Source organism: Oratosquilla oratoria, chromosome 19, assembly GCF_046742065.1.
Source record: "Oratosquilla oratoria isolate Oo_2021 chromosome 19, ASM4674206v1, whole genome shotgun sequence".
Taxonomy (NCBI): Eukaryota; Metazoa; Arthropoda; class Malacostraca; order Stomatopoda; family Squillidae; genus Oratosquilla; species Oratosquilla oratoria.
In genome coordinates, this window is record NC_134795.1 from 26348522 (window position 1) to 26368152 (window position 19631).

The following is a 19631-nucleotide window of genomic DNA, read 5'->3' on the forward strand; positions in this document are numbered from 1 at the left end:
TTCCAACTTACCAATCAGGAATATCAGTCGCTGTAGTCATGCCACTAACATCACATGCAGGATTCCTTACCACCAGGGCCTTGTACACAGCCTGCAAACAAATTAAATATAGTCACTTTTATGAAGCCTCCTCCCCCCACAGTTGAATTAAATATTCTAATATAAATCAGAACATTCTTAAAAGGACATTACTATGCTACAAAGCCCTCTGTGAGGGGCACCGTCCTAGCCTCCCGATAGGGGGAGTGTGTGACGTAAAAAAAAAAAAAAAAAAAAAAACTATGCTGGTATAATTAAAATTTTCCAACCTATATGATTCCAACAAAGCAATGTAGCTAGGTAGAGACATGAATAACTGTCCCCTAGTTAGCAACAAAGTCCATTTTAGACCTGTTAAAAAAAAAAAAAAAAAAAAAAATCATATATTACTGTACTTTTTCCCATGCTTTTTGACCTGAAAAAATAAAAATCACATCTATTTTCATCTAGGATGTTTGGAAGCATTGCCACATGGAGTCTTAAGTTTTTTGGTATCTTACCAAAAGAGCCAATTTGGAGGCATTTGTAAGCATATTTTGGGGTATAATTCTTTATGTATTCATGATAGAGCAACAAATTAGGTACCAAGTGAAAGAACAGAATTATGAATTATGAAGGGAATGGAAATCTTAGATAAGAATGATTTATTGAAATGGACAATGGAAAAACAAGTGGACATGAAAAAAAAAAAAAAAAGATAACTACAGAAGAGATCTGGGAAAAAAAAAAAAAAAAAAAAATAGCTTTCCACACAGAGTGATAGATACTTGGAACAAATAGGACAAAGAAACAGTGTGTGCAAACACTATTCAAGATTTTAAGAAAACACTTGATGCTGAGAGATACAAAGAAAGGTCACTATGAGCATAGCTCCCTTCCCATATAATACTACTAGGTAAATATATCGACCATTAGAATTGATGAATTTTTCCCGTGATTTTAAAAGATATGAAATAGTTGAAAATCCGAAATTTTTTGCTAACCCAAGGACATGGTGAATGTTTGAACTTTTAGTGAATTTAGACCAAAACTCATACATAATTTCAGCATTTAATTTCATATTCATAGAAACCTGTTAATGATGTTGGGCGATACTGAACAGTACAAAAGCAAAACCAGCACAGAAACTCGATCCAAATCCATAAAACTATCCACAAGATATTTCACAATGGCATTAAGCTTAAGCAAGGAGCTACGAGGACACAGAGTTGATGTCTCAGAACCTCCACTTGCAGTCCACAAGCAAGCATCAAGTCAGCCGTCCACCAGATCTCTCACCGAAACCTTCCTGGTCGGATACCCTTCAGCTTGCATCAGTGGTTCCCAGGTTCCCACCAACAGACAAGCATTCCAGTACTTCCTTTATCTCCAAAATTTACCAAAAAATACAGGAAAACCCATGGTTCAAGACCTCACATATGAAATGGTTGAAGCTATTATCCCATTCTGGCAGATAGCTAGGATTAAGATGATGACCAGACAGAACTGCATGAAGCTCTTTGTGAAACTCCATGACAAACACAGAGCACTGATGAAGAGCAAAGGAAGAGCAAGTGACCCTGGAGGAGAGTTGTGTATTTGTCTTGGAATTGGACAGCCTATTCGACATAGGAACTCCAGATGCTGTCCAGGATATAGAGAGCAAGAGACTGTTATCCAAGGAGAATAAAGATGAGGACATCAGGTTCTACCAGGACCAGAGGACTGAGAGGTACTTTGAATGCCAGGTCTGGACAAAATCTTTGAGACAATATCCCAGTGACAAGTAGACCGGACTGAGAGGCAACTATAGAGGCAAGAACAAGATAATCATACTTTCATACTTTTACTAATCATACTTTTGATTTTATGCCTTTGTTTTTTGGCTCCCTCCCTTGTTAGGGGAAAGAGCCTTTGGTATATGTATGTACTTTTGAATATCACAAGCTGGGAGTTTTACATGATTACCACATTGTATCATTTTGCAGTTTTACATGCTTATCACATTGTATTATTTTGCAGCTGCAGCAAAATAAGATGTAGATGACATTACCTAGAGTGATTCTAGTGACAGTTATGCTAACACAGAGGAGATGGTTACCAGCAGCCTCATCCTGCAGACAACACTAAATTGCTGGAGGAAGTGAATACTGAAACTGATTGTGTATCACTGCAGAGAGACCTGAACAAGGTTTGGAAATGGAGTCAGATGTGGGAAGTAGACTTCAACATCAAAAAATGTAGCATAAATGGAATTTGGAAAAAGTAGAAAAAAAAAATATATATATCACGAGAATATAAAATCGGAACAAAGGGAGTAAAGAAAGTGGGATCTGAAAAGACCTGGGAGTTATAATCACAAACGACATGTCCCCTAATAAATAGATAAACATATTCGTTGGAGAATCCTACAACTTCTTAAGGTCAATAAAGGTGGCTTTTACCTATTTCGATGAAAAAAAAAATACTAATCACACTAATAAGGCCTAGGTTGGAGTATGCTATGACGACACTATGGTCACCCAGTGCCGAAAAGAATATAAAGAAAATTGAAAGAATCCAGAGAGCAACTATGAAGATGGCCTCAACACTTTCAGATCTGTCATATGAGGAGAGATTGTCAAAACTGAATTTACCAACTCTGGAACAAAGAAGAGAAAGAGGTGACCTGCTACAGAATCTACAGAATCATGAAGGGCATGAAAGTCCTTGATACAGAGGACTTACTAAATTGGGATTAGAGAGATACAAGGGGACATGAAAAGAAACTCAAAAAGGACAGTTATAGAAGAGACCTTAAAAAACCACACACAGAGCAGTGGATGTCTGGAACAAATTGGATGAAACAATAGTGTGTGCAAAAACTATACACAAATCTATGAGCAAACTAGATACTGCAAGATACAAAGTATAAAGATGGGACACCCTGAGCATAGCTCCCCTTCTCGTAAGATACAACTAGGTAAATACATACACACATACATTTACCTAGTTGTATTTTACGGGAAGGGGCGCTATGCTCGTGGTGACCTGTTTTTGTATCCTGCATAATCAAGTTTGTTCTTAAATTCTTGTATTGTATTATATGTATACATATGTATGTATAACTCACTGGGTACTGTGCTGCCAAATGAAGTGACAGAAAACCCCCGTGTGAACCGCCCATCAGGAACACGTTATTCTCATCCAGGACATCAGGAAATCTGCAACACAAAGATAGGAATCTTATTTACAAAACCTAATGCATTGGAGCCATGCATGTAGAATGCAATTCAAGACTTAATGATTAAATAACCTTGAACCTTAAGATATGACTATCACATTTTACTACAAGCATTTTGGAATTTGATTACTAAGATATCCAACCATAGGGATTTCTCCCCATCTTTCTCATTTTCTGCATGAGGGGACAGAGAGGGGGGGTTGCTGAATTAATGAAGCAGCCTTGCTGTGGATGTGCTGTGTCTTGTGGCACTGCTTCCGACCCAGGGCAGTGGACAAGATGCAGGGATGACTCATCATCCAGGAGGTGCCAAGATGGGAGGGAGGGGAGAGGGTGGAGTGTGATAGGGATGGAATGGGTGGGAGTGGTTTTTATGCCTTTTCCTTTTTGGCTACCTCCCTTATATGGGGGAAAAAAGCCTTTGGTATATGTATGTACAAAGATACCCCCCCAATAGCAATATATACACTGCAGAGAAGCAATGAATTATTCTATAAATTACTTAACAATTCTATAAACTATTTAACAAGTCATACCTCCCTAATAAGGCCTTTTTCCACCTTATTAGGGAGGTAGCCAAAGTCAAAAGGCATGCACCCACTCCCACCCATTCCATTGTATCCTTACATGGGTTGCATCACACCATAACACACACACTCTCAAGATGGTCATACCATGACGTGTACATGCACAGGAAAGGATTTTGTCATGTAATAATCTCATGATAGAAAGACGACTGGGGCGGATAGCAAAAATGAAAAAGTGACGTAGCATTCTTGTACGAGTGGAGATTAGTCTCCAATCATAAAAAAAATGATGCATGACTCTGGTCCATATAGGTGAAGGTGGTAAGGAGCCTACGCCAGGAGGCACCTACCTGCAGCCAAAGCCGTCACCTCTGCCCTATGCAGGTGAACTGTTGGGGCAGGTAATAGTTACTGCCGAGATTTGGAGAGAAGTCTTGGATTTGAATCCACAACAAGATAAATGTGAGATTAGCATGCTTCCAATTATGTCACCATTGGTGTGACTAAAGTCACTAATGTATTCATAATTCCAACCCCATCGACCATCCTTTGAGTGATGTGAGTGATGTGACTAAGATATGGGTGAGAAAAATCCTGACTCCTTTCACTCTCATCACATATACCGCTCACTCCTTTCTGCTTCCTTTTTCATGACATAATCATAGCCTCCTTGTGTTGGTCTGTTCTATTCTTTTTCTTGATTCCATATGTTCTTTACAGTACATAAAAAGCTATAATAATTCAAAGAAAGTGAAAAGCTATCATCTATGAGAACCTGGCAGTCATTTCCATACATTTGTCCTTTTCAACTCCCTTCATCCTCTCCTCTCTCATATTCTTGTTCCTTGCAGTTACCTTAAAGAGTTATACTCGTACTCTTATGTAACATGGCTAAACTTATTTATTTTCTCCACCTAGGTCATACAGATCAACTGTTTCTACCATTGAATCCACTGACTGAAAAAATGGAACGGTTTTATCTTGGAAATGAACATAAATTTAATTCTTACAGGCCTTCTCTACCAACTCTCTTACCTCTTAAGACAAGCGAGTGTAGCTTCATGGCAATCTGAAACATCTGTATTTCCACAATGGCCAGGAAGGGAATCAACTCCATCCTGTCCAAAGCCTAAGGAGCCACGAAAGTTTGGCACAACAATACTATAGCCCAGGCTCACAAAGTATGCCAAAAGACTGGAGTAGCTGTTGGAGATAATGCTATGCGGACCTCCATGTGGCCAACATATAAGTGGGCGCTTGGCTTCTTCTGGTGTCTGAGATGTGGGACCAAAGTAAATAACAGAGATAGGAATATCACTGTATTCTGGTTTTGGATGTGGTGTACTATTCTGGAAGTTAAAGTGTGAGTGCCAGTGGGGCTGCATGCCTTGAGGACCTTCAATTTTAAAGACTGTCTTCAGTTGTATACTCCTTTCTTCCTTCCGTGGAGGCAACTGAGCAAGACAAATTTGGCCGGGTTGAGTAACAGTTGTTTGATGCACCAATATCCAATCCTGATACACATTTAAAAGGTTATGACTGCCTACATGTGGGAGTTCAGTGATGTCCCCATTTGCTGTAAAGAAATAAAATGGTAAGTGATCAGTAAACATAAACATACATCTCAGATAGACTTATGTATCTAATAGAGTCTATTATTTGCTTAGAAAATTTACAGAAATTATCAATCAATCCACTGCCTTGGATTTCTCTTGAAGACCCCAAGAATCTGGCCATAGCCATAGTGTAGCTCAAAATTCAAACAGGAATGATATCAAAAATGTTTATAGGCCACAAGCACATGAGTGAGAGAAGAAAGCATTTCTAGTTGGTGATGAATGGCTACACTGAATCATCTATAATGAGAGCCATGGTCTAAGGATTTATAAATGCATAACTGGACAATGATCTCACTAAATGAATAAGAGATTATTTTGGGGTGCCTGAGGTGAATGAGAATGCAGAACGTGTGTTACATGTGTGCTACAAGGGGTATGGTTCTTAGGTCTTTGTAGATCATATATACACACACACACACTCATCGAAGCAACACCGCTCGTCGTCGCGCGACCAAGAAGAAGAGGATTTACGACGAAAAAGGAAAACCTGGTTTGTACTGTAGGGGTGGGGAGTGAACGTGAGTGCCCGAAATGGTATCTATGCAGTGCTAGTTAATTGTGTTAACTCGAAATTAGCAAAAATGAATGAAAACGACTCGAAAGCCAGTTGCGAATCAGAGCCATCTGGAGGCAATCCACTGAACCGCGATGTAAACAATAAACAAAGCACCACGTGTTACGACAATGATTTCTTAGGGTTTGGTAAGTACGAAAGAAAGAACTTAAGTAGATTATTAGAGATAGAGAGAGAGATGAGCAAAAATAGGACTCGGTGGGAAAATGAAATCATGGACTTAAGAAAAGAGGTCATTGGTTTAATTGATTGTTTATCTAAGACTAACCATGAAATTTCTGACCTGAAAAAAGCTAACTTGGATCTTACAAACGAAATTAAAGAAATGAAAAGAGACATAAATGAACTGAAGAATGATAATGAAAAGAAGAAAACTAATGATAATAATAGCGAAAATCTAAAGCAGGAAGTGAACAACAAATTCCAAGAATTGACACAAAAGATCGAAGAAAACTTAGGTGGGGACAGTATCCAGGAAATTAAGAAGTGGAAAGAAAATATTGAAAATAAAGAAATTGCTTTCAAAGAAATAGTCAAGCAGCAAATGCAAGATAATGCAAAAGACACAATCATTCAAGTGATTAACGAAAAAGCAAATTGGGTCAGGGACACAGTAGATAGGAAGAAATGTATTGTGGTTTATGGGCTTAAAGAAAAACAAGGATTGGCGAGGTACATGAGAGAAAAAGAAGAAAAAGAGACAGCAGTAGAAATCCTTAATGAAATTCAGGGGGGAGATAGTGATTCAGGCACAGACTTAGAAGAGACTTACAGAATTGGTCGCTATACTTAGGATAGGAATCGACCTCTAAAGATAAAACTAAGGTCACAAGTGGTAGTAGAAGACATATTTGAAAAAGTAGGTAACTTGGCAAAGAGTGAAAAATACAATAAGATATGGATAAAAAGAGAAATGAATACTGAGGAATTAGAAAAAGAAAGGGCGCTAAGAGAAGAAGCAAAGGAAAAAAACTTGAAAAGATCAGAGACAGAATGCAAAGAATTCCAGTGGAGAGTAATAGACTTGAGATTAAGACAATGGCGCTTCAAAACGAACAAAACAAGGGAAGAAGAAACCAGGGAGAAGGAAGAAAATTAAAAGTGGCCTATACCAACATTGACGGACTAATTTCGGGACTGAACGAACTCAATGATTATCTGTTAGAAGCAAAACCAGACATAATGGGAATTGTAGAGACTAAACTAAGAGGTGAAATACCATCCACTGTTATCGGACAAGGTTTATACAACTACTGGATAAAAAACAGGGACAAGAAACAGGGAGGGGGAATCATGTTCTTGGCCAAGAAAGACCTAAAGGTGACAAAAATTGCAGAGGGCAAAGGTAATGCTGAATTGATCATGATAAAAGTCGAAGGCAAGAATATGAAAAGTAGAAAGTTTGTGGTGACTTATGTGCCTCCAAAAACAAGCGCTTGGAAAGAAATTGAACATAAAAAAATGCTAGATGACACAAGAAAATCACTCAATGAGATATTAATGGGTAAGGGTAATCTGGTAGTTATGGGGGACTTCAATTGCAAAGAAATTTGTTGGGACAGCATGACAGTGCAAGGAGGAGATGACTCGTGGGGCAATGTACTGCTAGATATGACCATGGAGTACACAATGACCCAATGGGTCCATGAAAACACAAGGTACAGAAATAATGAAGAGCCATCGAAACTAGATCTAATATTTACAACAGAGCCTGAAATAGTGCATAAAGTCCAGTATGAGACACCAATTGGAAAGAGTGACCATGTACTCATCGAAACTATACTAAAGGAAGAAATAGACATAGAGAGGAACGAAAAGCATAGGAAAGGAAGACTGAGGTACAACAAAACAGACTTTACAAAACTAAAGACATTCTTCCGGAATGCAAACTGGGAAATATTTTACAGGGAAGAAACAGCAGTGGAAGAGAAATGGAATATATTGATGGAAAACTACAATGAAGGGGTAAACAGGCATGTACCAAGACAAAAGCGAGAGAGAGAGTACATTAAATGTTGGTTCAACAAAAGATGCAGTGAGGCAAAAGACAGAAGGGACAAAGCTTGGAAAAAGTGGAGAAAAGACAAAAAACAAAGCAAATGGCAAATTTATGTTAACTATAGAAATGAGTATGTTAATGTGAGAAGAGAGGAGAAAAGGAACCATGAGAAGGATATTATAGACAAATGCAAAGAGCAACCCAAACTATTCTATCGGTATGTGAATGGTAAACTTAAAAACAAACAGGAATTGGTGAAACTATGCCAAGGAAACATAGAATACACAGAAGATTTAGAGATGGCCGAAGTCATGAACAATCACTTTAAATCTGTTTTCACCAGAGAGAAAATACCGAATTGTGACATAGACAAAAACAAGAAATCTCCCCTCATGAATGAGTTTACAGCATCACTAAAGGAAATATCAGAACATTTATCAAGGCTGGATGTCAGAAAATCACATGGCCCGGACGGTATTGCAAATTGGATTCTAAAGGAGTGCAAAGAAGAACTAACAGACAAAATACACATCTTAATAAACAGCTCACTCAAAGAAGGAAAGATACCCGAGGACTGGAAAAACGCTAACATTGTACCAATACACAAAGGAGGAAACAAAGAAGAACCCACCAACTATAGGCCAGTATCACTAACAAGCACCATTGCCAAAATTTGTGAGAAAATAATCAAGAATAGATGGGTAAAACATCTGGAAGACAATGACATATTAAACCCAAGACAATTCGGATTCAGACAAGGAAGATCATGCTCCACAAACTTAATATGCTTTTACTCAAGACTAATAGACATAGTGCAAGAAAGAAATGGATGGGCTGATTGTGCATTCCTAGACTTGCAAAAAGCCTTTGACAAAGTACCACACAGAAAACTACTAAAAAAACTGGAACACATAGGAGGAATACAGGGAAACCTACTAAAATGGATAGAGGACTTTCTGACTGGTAGAAAGATGAGAGTAGTGCTCAGAGAAAAATATTCAGACTGGAAAGAGGTGATCAGTGGAGTACCGCAAGGATCTGTGCTGGCACCAATAATGTTTGCTATCTATATGAATGACATGGATGAGGACGTGAACTGCTACATGAGCTTCTTTGCCGATGACGCCAAACTGCTAAGGAAAATAGAAACTGATGAGGACTGTGAAGCACTGCAAGAAGACCTAAATAGGGTATGGAACTGGAGTCAGAAATGGGAAGTGGACTTTAATACGAAGAAGTGTAGCATAATGGAGTTTGGAAAAAGCAAAAACAGAATATCAGGAAAATATACAATTGGAACCAAAGAAGTAAAGAAAGTAGGATCCGAAAAAGATTTGGGAGTAATTATCACGAACGACTTGTCCTATGATATACAGATTAACAAAATTGTCGGGGAGACTTACAACTTGCTAAGATCAATAAAAGTGGCGTTTACATACTTGGACGAAGACATGATGAAAAAAATATTGGTTACATTGATAAGGCCTAGATTAGAGTATGCAGCGACATTGTGGTCCCCCAGTACCAAAAAGAATATAAAGAAAATAGAAAGAATCCAAAGAGCAGCTACAAAAATGGCACCTGCACTTGCAAACCTATCATACGAAGAGAGATTGGCTAAACTGGAGTTACCGACACTGGAGCAAAGAAGAGAGAGAGGTGACCTATTGACCATCTACAGAATCATGAAAGGCACAGAGGTACTCGATAGTGAGAATTTACTTAACTGGGACAAAAGAAACACAAGAGGACATGGAAAGAAAATAAAAAAACATAGCTATAGAAGAGAACTGAAGAAAAACAGTTTTCCTCATAGAGTTTTGGACACTTGGAACAAACTGGACAATGAAATAGTATGCGCAAAAACCATTCATGAGTTTAAAAACAAACTAGACACTGCAAGATACAAAGGCGGGACAACACGAGCATAGCTCCCCTTCCCGCAAAATACAACTAGGTAAATACAACTAGGTAAATGTATATGGATGGAGTCAGTCAGTTAGTCCTTTGTCCCAGATCTTTCTTCCAAGAGATGCATGGCTCCCTGGTAACTGACTACAACCAATGGATGGGTCCATAAATCACTCAACAAAGAAATACTATGTTGTTGTCTAGGGATTGTTAGTGAGGACATTGTAGAATGAGCTCTGTGTCTACTGTGCAGCGAAAAAAATACACGGGAGCGACGAGCAATTTCGCTCGGGAAAGTTCCAATGTCACTCTCGCAAATCCAATAGCGGGAGTGATCCCCCACAAAAAAATTGATCCCGTGGCAAGATTCAACGTTTTTCATGCATTATCCATCATTTGGCAATCCCTGAATCCCATCACCATTGATGAAAGGATCAGAGGAAACACAACTTACCCGTGATCAATCATTGCATTATCAATCGATATCATAAACGCAACGCATCAATCAACTTTAATTTGTTGATGTACGTACGTATGTTTACACGATATAGCTGCTAGAGTTCAATGGCTTACCTAGCCTAGTTTCGTATCAGCTGCATGCGTGCGTATACTATAGTACATGGTTAAGAGCAGTCAAGAGTTTTTGCAAGAATAGTAGAGCTTGTGCTAGGATTAGAAATGGAGAGAGAATGGTTTGAGGTAAAGGTGAGACTTTGTCTGGGATGTGTTATGTTGCCTTGGCTGTTCAATTTATGCATGGATGGAGTGGTGCGAGAGGTAAATGCAAAAGTAGTGGGTCAGGGATTGAATATGGTTAAAGAAAATGGAAAAAAAATGGGAGATAAGCCAGCTGTCGCTTGTAGATGACACTGCGCTTGTAGCAAGATCAGGAGAGGGATTGAGGAAGTTAGTGACAAAGTTGGGGAAGGTGTGCCAAAGAAGGAAGTTGAAGATAAATGTGGGTAAAAGTAAGGTGATGAGATGTACAAGGGGAGAATGTGGCAGTAAGCTGGAAGTGAGTATTAAGGGAGTGAGACTGGAGGAAGTGGATAGTTTTAGATACTTGAGTGCGTGCATGGCGGGAAAGGGAGGAGTGGAGGTGGAGGTAGAATGTAGATTGAGAGAAGTGAGTAAATGCCTTGGTGGATTAAAAAGTGTAATGAGAAATAGACATTTGGGAATGGATACTAAGAGGAGATTGTATTTACCTAGTTGTATGTGCAGAAACATGGAACATAAGAGAGGAAGAGAGGAGGAGTTTGAATATGTTTGAGATAAGGTGTCTGAGAAGTATGATGGGGGTTACTAGGCTGGATAGAGTGAGAAATGAGGAGGTGAGGAGGAGAACAGTAGTGGAAAGGGAGTTGGGAGATAGGGTTGATGAAAGTGTATTGGGAAGGTTTGGACACATGGAAAGAATGAAGAAAGACTAGTAAAAGAGGTGTGGAAAGCAGATGTGGAAGGAGTGAACATGAGGGGTCGACCTAGGATGAGATGGATGGATGGGGTAAAAGGGGCATTGGGAAAGAGAGGAATGTTGGTTGAAGAAGGACAGGAGAGGACAGAAGATGAGGGTATGGAGAATGGTTGTCTATGGATGATGCTGTGATGCATGAGGTGGAGTGGGTGGGGGATGGGGGTGAGGGAGTAAGTGCGAGAAATAAACTGACGCAGCTCGAAGGGATTTCTCCAAGTCTTCTCCTTTTCTGCATGAGGGGACGGAGAGGGGGATCATCAATTTAATGAAGTGGCCTTGCTGTGGATGTACAGTGTGTTGCGACAATGCTCCTGACCCAGAGTAGTGGTCAAGATACAGGGAAGACCTGTCATCCAGGAGGTGCCAAGATAGGAGGGAGGGAAGAGGGTGGAGGGGAGTGGAGTATGTTAAGGATGGAACAGGTGAGAGTGGTATTTATGCCTTTGTTTTTTGGCTACCTCCCTTAAAATGGGAAGAAGTCTTTGGTATATGTATCTTACAATGTACTACAAAACATCTCCCCTACAGATTCTCTTACATACCTGTATTGACCACATAGGTTACAACAGTGTCCAACTTATAGGAAGAGAATAAGACTCTTTCATTATCAGAAGCCCAGCATTGTTGTGGTACAATGGTGCGACCATACATGCCCTTGAATGCATAGCCTTCCACAATCTTTATCTCCCTTGGAACTGTGTCAATCACCACTCTGTCCTGAAATAATAATATTTCCAGAATGTATATTGTTTTCATAGAATCTACACAAATTACAAAACCCTCTTGATGCAGAATCTTTTAGAGTATTACAATTTCAATTTTCATGTTTTAGTGCTGTTACACCTCAAAAATATTTACAAATCACAATTGTCAGCTATCATTTTGTCAATGAAACTACCAATCAACCAGGTCTCTCTTGCATAAGAGCCATGGCTCCCAGCTAACTGACACCAGCCACTGGATTGTCTAATAAGACACTCAAGGAAGAAATACTGTATTGTTGTCTGGGTATATCTATAGTGGGGCAGTGTCAGATGAGGTGTTCAGTGTACTTTGTGTGATGACTGCATCTGGGGGCAAGTTATTTCTGTAGCCAGGTCCAATCAGTGATGTCTAAGTGCTGGATGGTGCCCTGAATTCAAGCATGCTAGTGATGTTCTTGCTTCTTTTGGGAGGAATTTTTCTGTGGGGCTTATATTTGAGGGTATTGATGGAGTAAATAGTTTGGTGGTTGGTCTTGGAGTGCCTCTTGTGTAATCTGTATGGTTGTGTTGTGTGGTGAAGGTAGAAGGTTGTTGTAGATGTAGAAGTAGTATCCTGCTGGTGTAGATTTTTGGTTGCATTCAGCTGGTTGTGCTTATATAAGAACATAAGAATACAGGAGACTACAAGACACCGTAAGACCTACACTAGGCAATTGCCATCTGTCAATTGCCATCTGTCATTCCCATCCATAAAGTTATCTAATCATCTCTTAAAACAACTAATGGTTTCAACGCTCACTACATGGTTACTTAGCCTATCCTTGAAAGTGGCAGTTGCCGACAAGATTGACGAGTTAAACACCATATGAGGACGGAGCCTTTATTTATACGACGTTTCACTTATTACAGCTTTTTCAAGTACAAGTTGAGATACAAATGCTTGAGATTAAATAAGGGGAAAGGAGGGAACAGGGAGAGTAAAGGGGGGGGGAAGGAAGAGGAGGAGGAGGAGGAGGAGGAGGAGGAGGAGGAGGAGGAGAAGGGGTGGGGGATTGAACACTGGGAAAGGATGAGAATGCTGGCCCAAACGTCCGTGGGCGAAATGTCCACAAAGGGTGGTTTAGATATTTAAAATTTTGCTGGCCATGGGTATTAGGGGAATAATGTGAGGCGAGATGTTAAATATGCCCCTGTTTTGTTCACTGGTGTTTGTTCCTTGAATGATTGCTGCTTCTAAACACTTCCTGCGGATTTTGTCTGGTTCTCGTATCAGCAGCTCTGCATTTTTCCAGTCCATAAGATGGTTTTCCTTGTTTCTATGTGTCACACATGCATTGGTGGTGACATCATGCCTTTATACAATCACTCCTTTATACAATCTCCTCTTAGCATCCATTCCCAAATGTCTATTCCTCATTACACTTTTTAATCCACCAAGGCATTTACTCGCTTCTCTCAGTCTACATTCTACCTCCACCTTCACTCCACCCTTTCCTACCACATTCCCACCCAACTATCTAAAACTATCCACTTCCTCCAGTCGCTCCCCCTTAATGCTCACTTCCATCTGCTGTACTTCTAATTTCTTTATATTATTTTTTGTGTTGGGTATCCAGTGTCACAGCGTACTACAATCTTGGTCTTATCAGTGTGACTAATATTTTTTTTACTATTTCCTCATCCATGTAGTTAAAGGCCATCTTTATTCTTAGTAAACTGTAGGTGTGAATCATAGAATGCTATGAAAGAGGCCTTTGTTTAGCAGTGGATTTAGGATGGCTGATTTGATTGATTGATTTGAGTTTCCTTTTGTTATCAAAAGCCTGTGGTTAACTTATTCTATTGTGTTTATTTTCTTGTTGATTTTTACAATCAGATCTTTGACACGGATGCTGAAGGTCACACAAGAATCAAAAGCAAGGCCTAGTATTTTAGGACTCTTTCCTGAGGAAGAGTTTGGTTGTTCAATCTCACTGTTGGGTGTTTTCTTGATTCATTGTTGTCTGGAGAAATCAATGTTACTGATGATTTCTTGGGTGAGGTTTACATTCTATTATTTCTGAGGTATTGTTCTAGTTTGTCTGTGTAATTTTGGGTGTTGTTAGCTGCTATTTCATAGTTGCTATGTTGGGTTACTATCATCAGACATTTTGTGTAGGTCAGTGCCATGGTGGTTCTTGATTTGGTACTGGGAGATCATTTGTGAAAAAGTTATATAGTACTGGTGAGGGTACTGCTCCTTGGGGAACTCCACTATACCGGTACACTACTGTGTCCAGGTTGCCTGAGGTTTCTCTACCATGTAACTGCTCAAGATGAGATGAGGACAAGACCAGCCCTCAAGTTCATAGATGATGCCATACATTTATCCCACTTCCACAGGAAGGTGCAACCTTCATGGGCTGCCCTATACAGTTGTCAACTATGATCCATCCTGATAGAGGAAGAAGAGAGAAACTGAAATAAGGGAGAGTGATTTGAGGTTCAAACTTAGTCTGGAAGCTCAGATATGGCCTTGGTAACATGGTTGGACCTACTTGGATGGTATATACCATCCCACTGCCTTCACCCAGATCTTTATAGCAACCCACAAGCGGCCTTGCTGTGGATGTGCTGTGACTTGCGACACTGCCTCTGACCCAGGGCAGTGGACAAGGTGCAGGGATGACCCGTCATCCAGGAGGTGCTAAGATGGGAGGGAGGGTGGAGGGGAGTGGAGTGTATTTAGGGATGGAATGTGTGGGAATGATTTTATGCCTTTTTCTTTTTGGCTACCTTCCTTGTAAGGGGGAAAAAGCCTTGGTATATGTATGTACAAGCTCCACCACCACAACAAGGTGCTGAGCTGCTGGTGGGGCCATTTTAAGGTGAAGTAGCCTATTGGTATATAGGTAGAGAGACAGACTATATTCTCAATTTTTTCTTCTATTGTGTATCATAAAGCACTAGTACATATTATTACTGAAAACATATTAGTAGTTAACTACAAGCTATATAAAAATCCTTGAGGGAATAATGACAAGCTGCTTGTGGTGGTCAAGCAAGGTGAATGGCAGAATCATCTTCCAGCTGCCCAATTTCAAAACCTGTCAACCCACTCACCTCCATCTGCTGGTATACCCAGACCCATGGTCTCTGTTAACTACAATTGTACATGGATTGTGATCAGCTGCCCAGGATGTAACACTTCACCCCATACCATACAACACATAATGGAAGATTGCATTATACACAATCATGCACGCAAACAACACAACATACACTCTATAAAGGATTTGTGGGAAAATGTAATTTTCGCAGGAAAATTAATTTTTCCCTGATACAAACCTGAGGTACTCCTTACCCAAGGATACGCGGCGCGTTTCTACCGCTAACACTGTGTGTGCTTGAAAACACCTCACTCCGAGGGTCTGGGCAACCATTATCCTCAGTAAGGGGCCCTCCTGGGGCAAGGGGGCCCCCCCTCCCCCCACAAGGGTAGGAGGGTAGAAGCTCCATTGTCTGAGCCAGGTATGAAATTAGTCACGAGGGTTGACAGGCCAGGGAGAAGGAACTACTAGCGGGGTGGATGAGGAGGGCCATTAGAGGTAAGGAGTACCTCAGGTTTGTATCAGGGAAAAATTAATTTTCCTGCGAAAATTACATTTGTTCCGAAGAATACAAACTCTTCGGTACTCCTTACCCAAGGAGACTTGGACTTAGGGGGGAAGGAAGTATTTGTCTAGCCTGGGAAACCCTCGTAAGGAGAAAATGTAGAGTGCTAAGATCTACGTTGACCAGACCCTTATACATTCCCCGAAACTGTGAAGGGCACCTGGATCTGTTCCCAGAGTGGAGACAGACAGGGCATACTCACTTTGTACCCCTTGTAGGGCTCGAACTGATTCCCTTGGAATGCTTGAGAGCCCTCGGTGAGGTAAGGGAATGTAGGAGTATGAGAAGGACTTGAGATAGGTATCCCCGTGGTTGCCGATCCAGAACTTGGATGAGGCTTCAGGGTTGGCTGTGTGCCATTGGTACGGGGTATGTTATCTCAGGACTTCTTGGGCGGCCACTATGGGGCCTAGAGAGAAGGTCCCTAAGGATTCCCACATGACATCTTTGAGGTAAAAGGAAGTGAATGTAGTCTGGGACTTCCATATACCTGCTTGAAGGACCTGGTTGACTGACCGATTCTTTCGGAAGACTAGGAAGGGCCCTATTGCCCTGAGGTCATGAGCTTTTGCTCCAGGGTAATCCGTGGGGCTCGAGGCGTAGGCCCTGCGGATGACTTCCTTGATCCAGTAAGAAATGGAAGTCTTAGTGACGGGCTTGGGTGTACCCCTGGTAGAGACGAACAGTCTTGGCAAGTCTGGTCTAAGATGCTTCGTCCTCTTGAGGTAGGTCCGGATAGCACGTACCGGGCATAGGACCATTTCTGCATGTTCGCCCCCTACAAAGTCGTCCAAGGAAGGAATACTAAAGGACCAGAATCTAGGGTCGGCTTTGGCCGGATCCTGGTTTTTGGCAACGAATTGGGGCAGAAAAGTGAAGGAGACCTCTTGCCATCCTTTCGAGTGGGCGACTCGATAAGAGATGGCATGCAACTCCCCGACCCTCTTGGAAGACGCCAGGGCCAAGAGAAAAACTGTCTTCAAGGTGAGGTCCTTGAAATTAGCATATCGGAGGGGTTCGTAAGGGGGGCCCCGCAGAGCGTTGAGGACTAATGCCACATCCCATGGAGGAGAAGTGATCTCCCTGGGGGGGCATGATTTTCTGAAATGTCTGAAGAGCATGGAAATTTCTGGAGACAGGGCTAGATCCATGCCCTTCAGAGAAAACACCTGATTAAGGGCTGCCCTATAGCCCTGCACTGCCGAGAGGGAGATCTTCTTGGACTTCCGGAGGAAGTGGAAGAAGGAGGCAATCAGAGGAATGGTGGCTTGCTCTGGGGCTATTGCTCGGGAGTGGCACCATTCTGCAAAAGCATTCCACTTCCCTTGATAAAGGGCAGCTGAGGAAGAGCGAATAGGGGAGGACATGTCTTCTGCCACTTCTTTGGGGAAACCCTTCTCTAGGAGGATCCGGACCATAGTCTGAACGCGTGAAGCGCCAGGGCTGACGGGTTCTTGTGCCAGGCCCCGTTGACTGGTTGATGTAGAAGGTCGGGTCTTCCCTGAAGGGCCAGGGGCTCCTCCACTGCTAGCTCGAGGGCGTCTGGAAACCATGGGGCTTCTGGCCACCAGGGAGCAATCAAAGTCATCCGAAGGTTGGATGCGGTTCGTACTCTCTGGAGCACCTTCTGGAGCAAGGGAAACGGTGGGAAAGCGTAGGTGTCGAGGTTGTCCCAGCTTTGCAGAAGAGCATCCTCTCCCGCTGCCAGCGGATCCGGGAGAGGGCTGAAATACACCGGGAGCTGGTGGTTCCATCTGGTGGCGAAAAGGTCCACCAGAGGGGAGCCCCATTTGTTGATGAGGAAGGTCGCCACTTCCGGATGGAGGGACCACTCCGTGCTGATTACCTGACTCCTTCTGCTGAGGTGGTCCGCCCAGACATTCTTCTTCCCTGGGATGTAGCGAGCTCTGAGTGCTACTTGGAGGTTCTCGGCTAATAGGAGGATCTCCATAGTGAGATGGCAGAGGTCCTGGGAGACTGTGCCCCCCTGCTTGTTCAGGTAGGCTACTACCGAGGAATTGTCCGACATGATGCCCACAACTTTCCCCGAGATTTGACCCGAGAAGTGACGGAGAGCCAGCAGTACCGCTTTCAATTCTAGCCAGTTGATATGGGCTGTCCGCTCGACCGTGGACCAGGAACCGCTGACGTGATCGTCGTTGAGGTGGGCCCCCCAGCCCTCCTTGGAGGCATCGGAGAAGAGGAGGACTTCGGGGGGAGATGGGCCGAGGGGCATCCCCACGAGCAGGTTGCACGGGTCCTTCCACCAGAGAAGAGAATGCTTGACCTCTCCGGTAAGGGTGATGTGTTGACGGGTGTTTCCCCTTAGCGGGGACCACTGGGACTTGAGGAGCCACTGTAGGGGTCGCATTCTCAGTCTGCTCCTGGGTATTAACCTCTCGACGGAGGCCATGTGGCCCAGGAGGACTTGGCACTGTTTGGCCGTGAGGAACCCGGTCGATAGTGCCTGCACGACGAGAGAAGAGAGATTCTGGATTCGCTTCTCTACTGGGAATGCCTGCATGAGGGAAGAGTCCAGAACCATACCCAGGTACGTGACTCTCTGTCTTGGAATGAAATCTGACTTCATCTGGTTGACCATGGAGCCCAATTTGCGGATGAAAGCTAGGACCGTCCCCAGGTGGTCGCGGCATAGCTGGGCGGAGTGTGCCAGGATCAGCCAATCGTCCAGGTAACGGAGTAGGCGAATCCCTCTGGAGTGGGACCACGCTGAGACGAGTTTGAACACTCTGGTGAAGACTTGGGGTGCTGTGGAGAGGCCGAAGCATAGGCAGGTGAATTGAAAGGTGGTGCCCTTGTGGACGAAGCGGAGGAATTTTCGGGATGAGGGATGCACAGGTATTTGGAAATAGGCATCCTGGAGGTCCAGGGACACCATGAAGTCCCCTTCCCTGATAGACGCCCTCATGGCCTCTGGGGTGTCCATCCGGAACTTCGTCAGGGAAAGGAACTTGTTGAGAGGAGACAGATCGATGACAGGTCTCCACCCCCCTGTAGCCTTTGGTACTAGGAATAGCCTCGAGTAGAACCCCGGGTCCGGAGTTGAGACTTCCTCGAGTGCTCCTTTCTGGAGCAGAGTGGAGATTTCCTCCACTAGGGCCCGCCCGCGATCCGAGTCCGGATGGTAGTTGCTGACTTGGATGGGATAGGGGGAGAGGCTGGGGATGGTGTGAAAAGGAAGACGATAGCCTGCCTTGATAACCTGGATGGTCCAGTCCTCCGCCCCGGCAGCCTCCCATTCTCTCCAGTAGAGAGAGAGGCAACCTCCTATCCTGTGCGGGAGGGCAGGCGAGTTCCTAGAATTTCCTGCGTTGGGGTCCAGAGCCTCTATGATGTTTGCGCCCCTGTTCTCTATTGGGGAAGGGGCGGGGCTTTCCTGTCTGGGCTTTGGACTTCGAATGGGGAGGGGGCCCCTCTTCCCGCTTAGGGAGACGAAAAGGCTGCCTCTGCGTCTGAAAGGACCGAGGGGTCGATGGGGGGGTGGTCCTTGGCCTCGCGCTAGAGACGGCTGTTCTCTCGATGGCTCTGTTGTGTAGCAACTGGTTGGTGCTAGTGATTGCCGAGTCCACCACATCCGGGGGAATCAGCGTGTGGGTGAGCAGGGGGGCCCTCCTCAAAGGAGCATAAATCTCCCTGAGGAGGGGGTCACTGGGGTCCCTGAGGAGGGGGTCACTGGGGTCCCCGAGGATGGTGTCTCTCCTGCGGGACTCGAAGTTGGCCCAGGACGTTGAGAGACAGGAAGCCTGATGCTTCAGGGCTCTGCTCGCGCTTGCCAAAAAAGCCTGGAGGTCGCATTCTTTCTGGGGTTGTAGTTCGGGTAAGAACTGCCTCACCGAGGCAAGGAGGCGTTCTAGCCAGGAGTTCACCACCAGGGACAGAGCCAGTGAATGAATGTGGTCGCTGA

The 19631-nt window shown here is 43.2% G+C and overlaps 2 protein-coding genes across 9 annotated transcripts in view; both read right to left on the bottom strand.

Moving 5' to 3' along the window:
* Window positions 1-19631, bottom strand: part of LOC143035815 (uncharacterized) — a 149093-nt gene that overhangs the window by 39995 nt on the left and 89467 nt on the right. The window lies entirely within an intron of this gene.
* LOC143035812 (acylamino-acid-releasing enzyme-like) overlaps window positions 1-19631 on the bottom strand; it is a 64014-nt gene that overhangs the window by 6174 nt on the left and 38209 nt on the right. For all 8 annotated transcript variants that reach the window (XM_076202802.1, XM_076202801.1, XM_076202800.1 and 5 more), the window contains exons 10-13: window positions 11891-12065; window positions 4804-5344; window positions 3131-3221; window positions 12-91 (exon numbers count right to left, since the gene is read on the bottom strand). In XM_076202802.1, the coding sequence (XP_076058917.1) occupies window positions 12-91; window positions 3131-3221; window positions 4804-5344; window positions 11891-12065 (887 nt within the window). The remainder of the gene's footprint in view (window positions 1-11; window positions 92-3130; window positions 3222-4803; window positions 5345-11890; window positions 12066-19631) is intronic.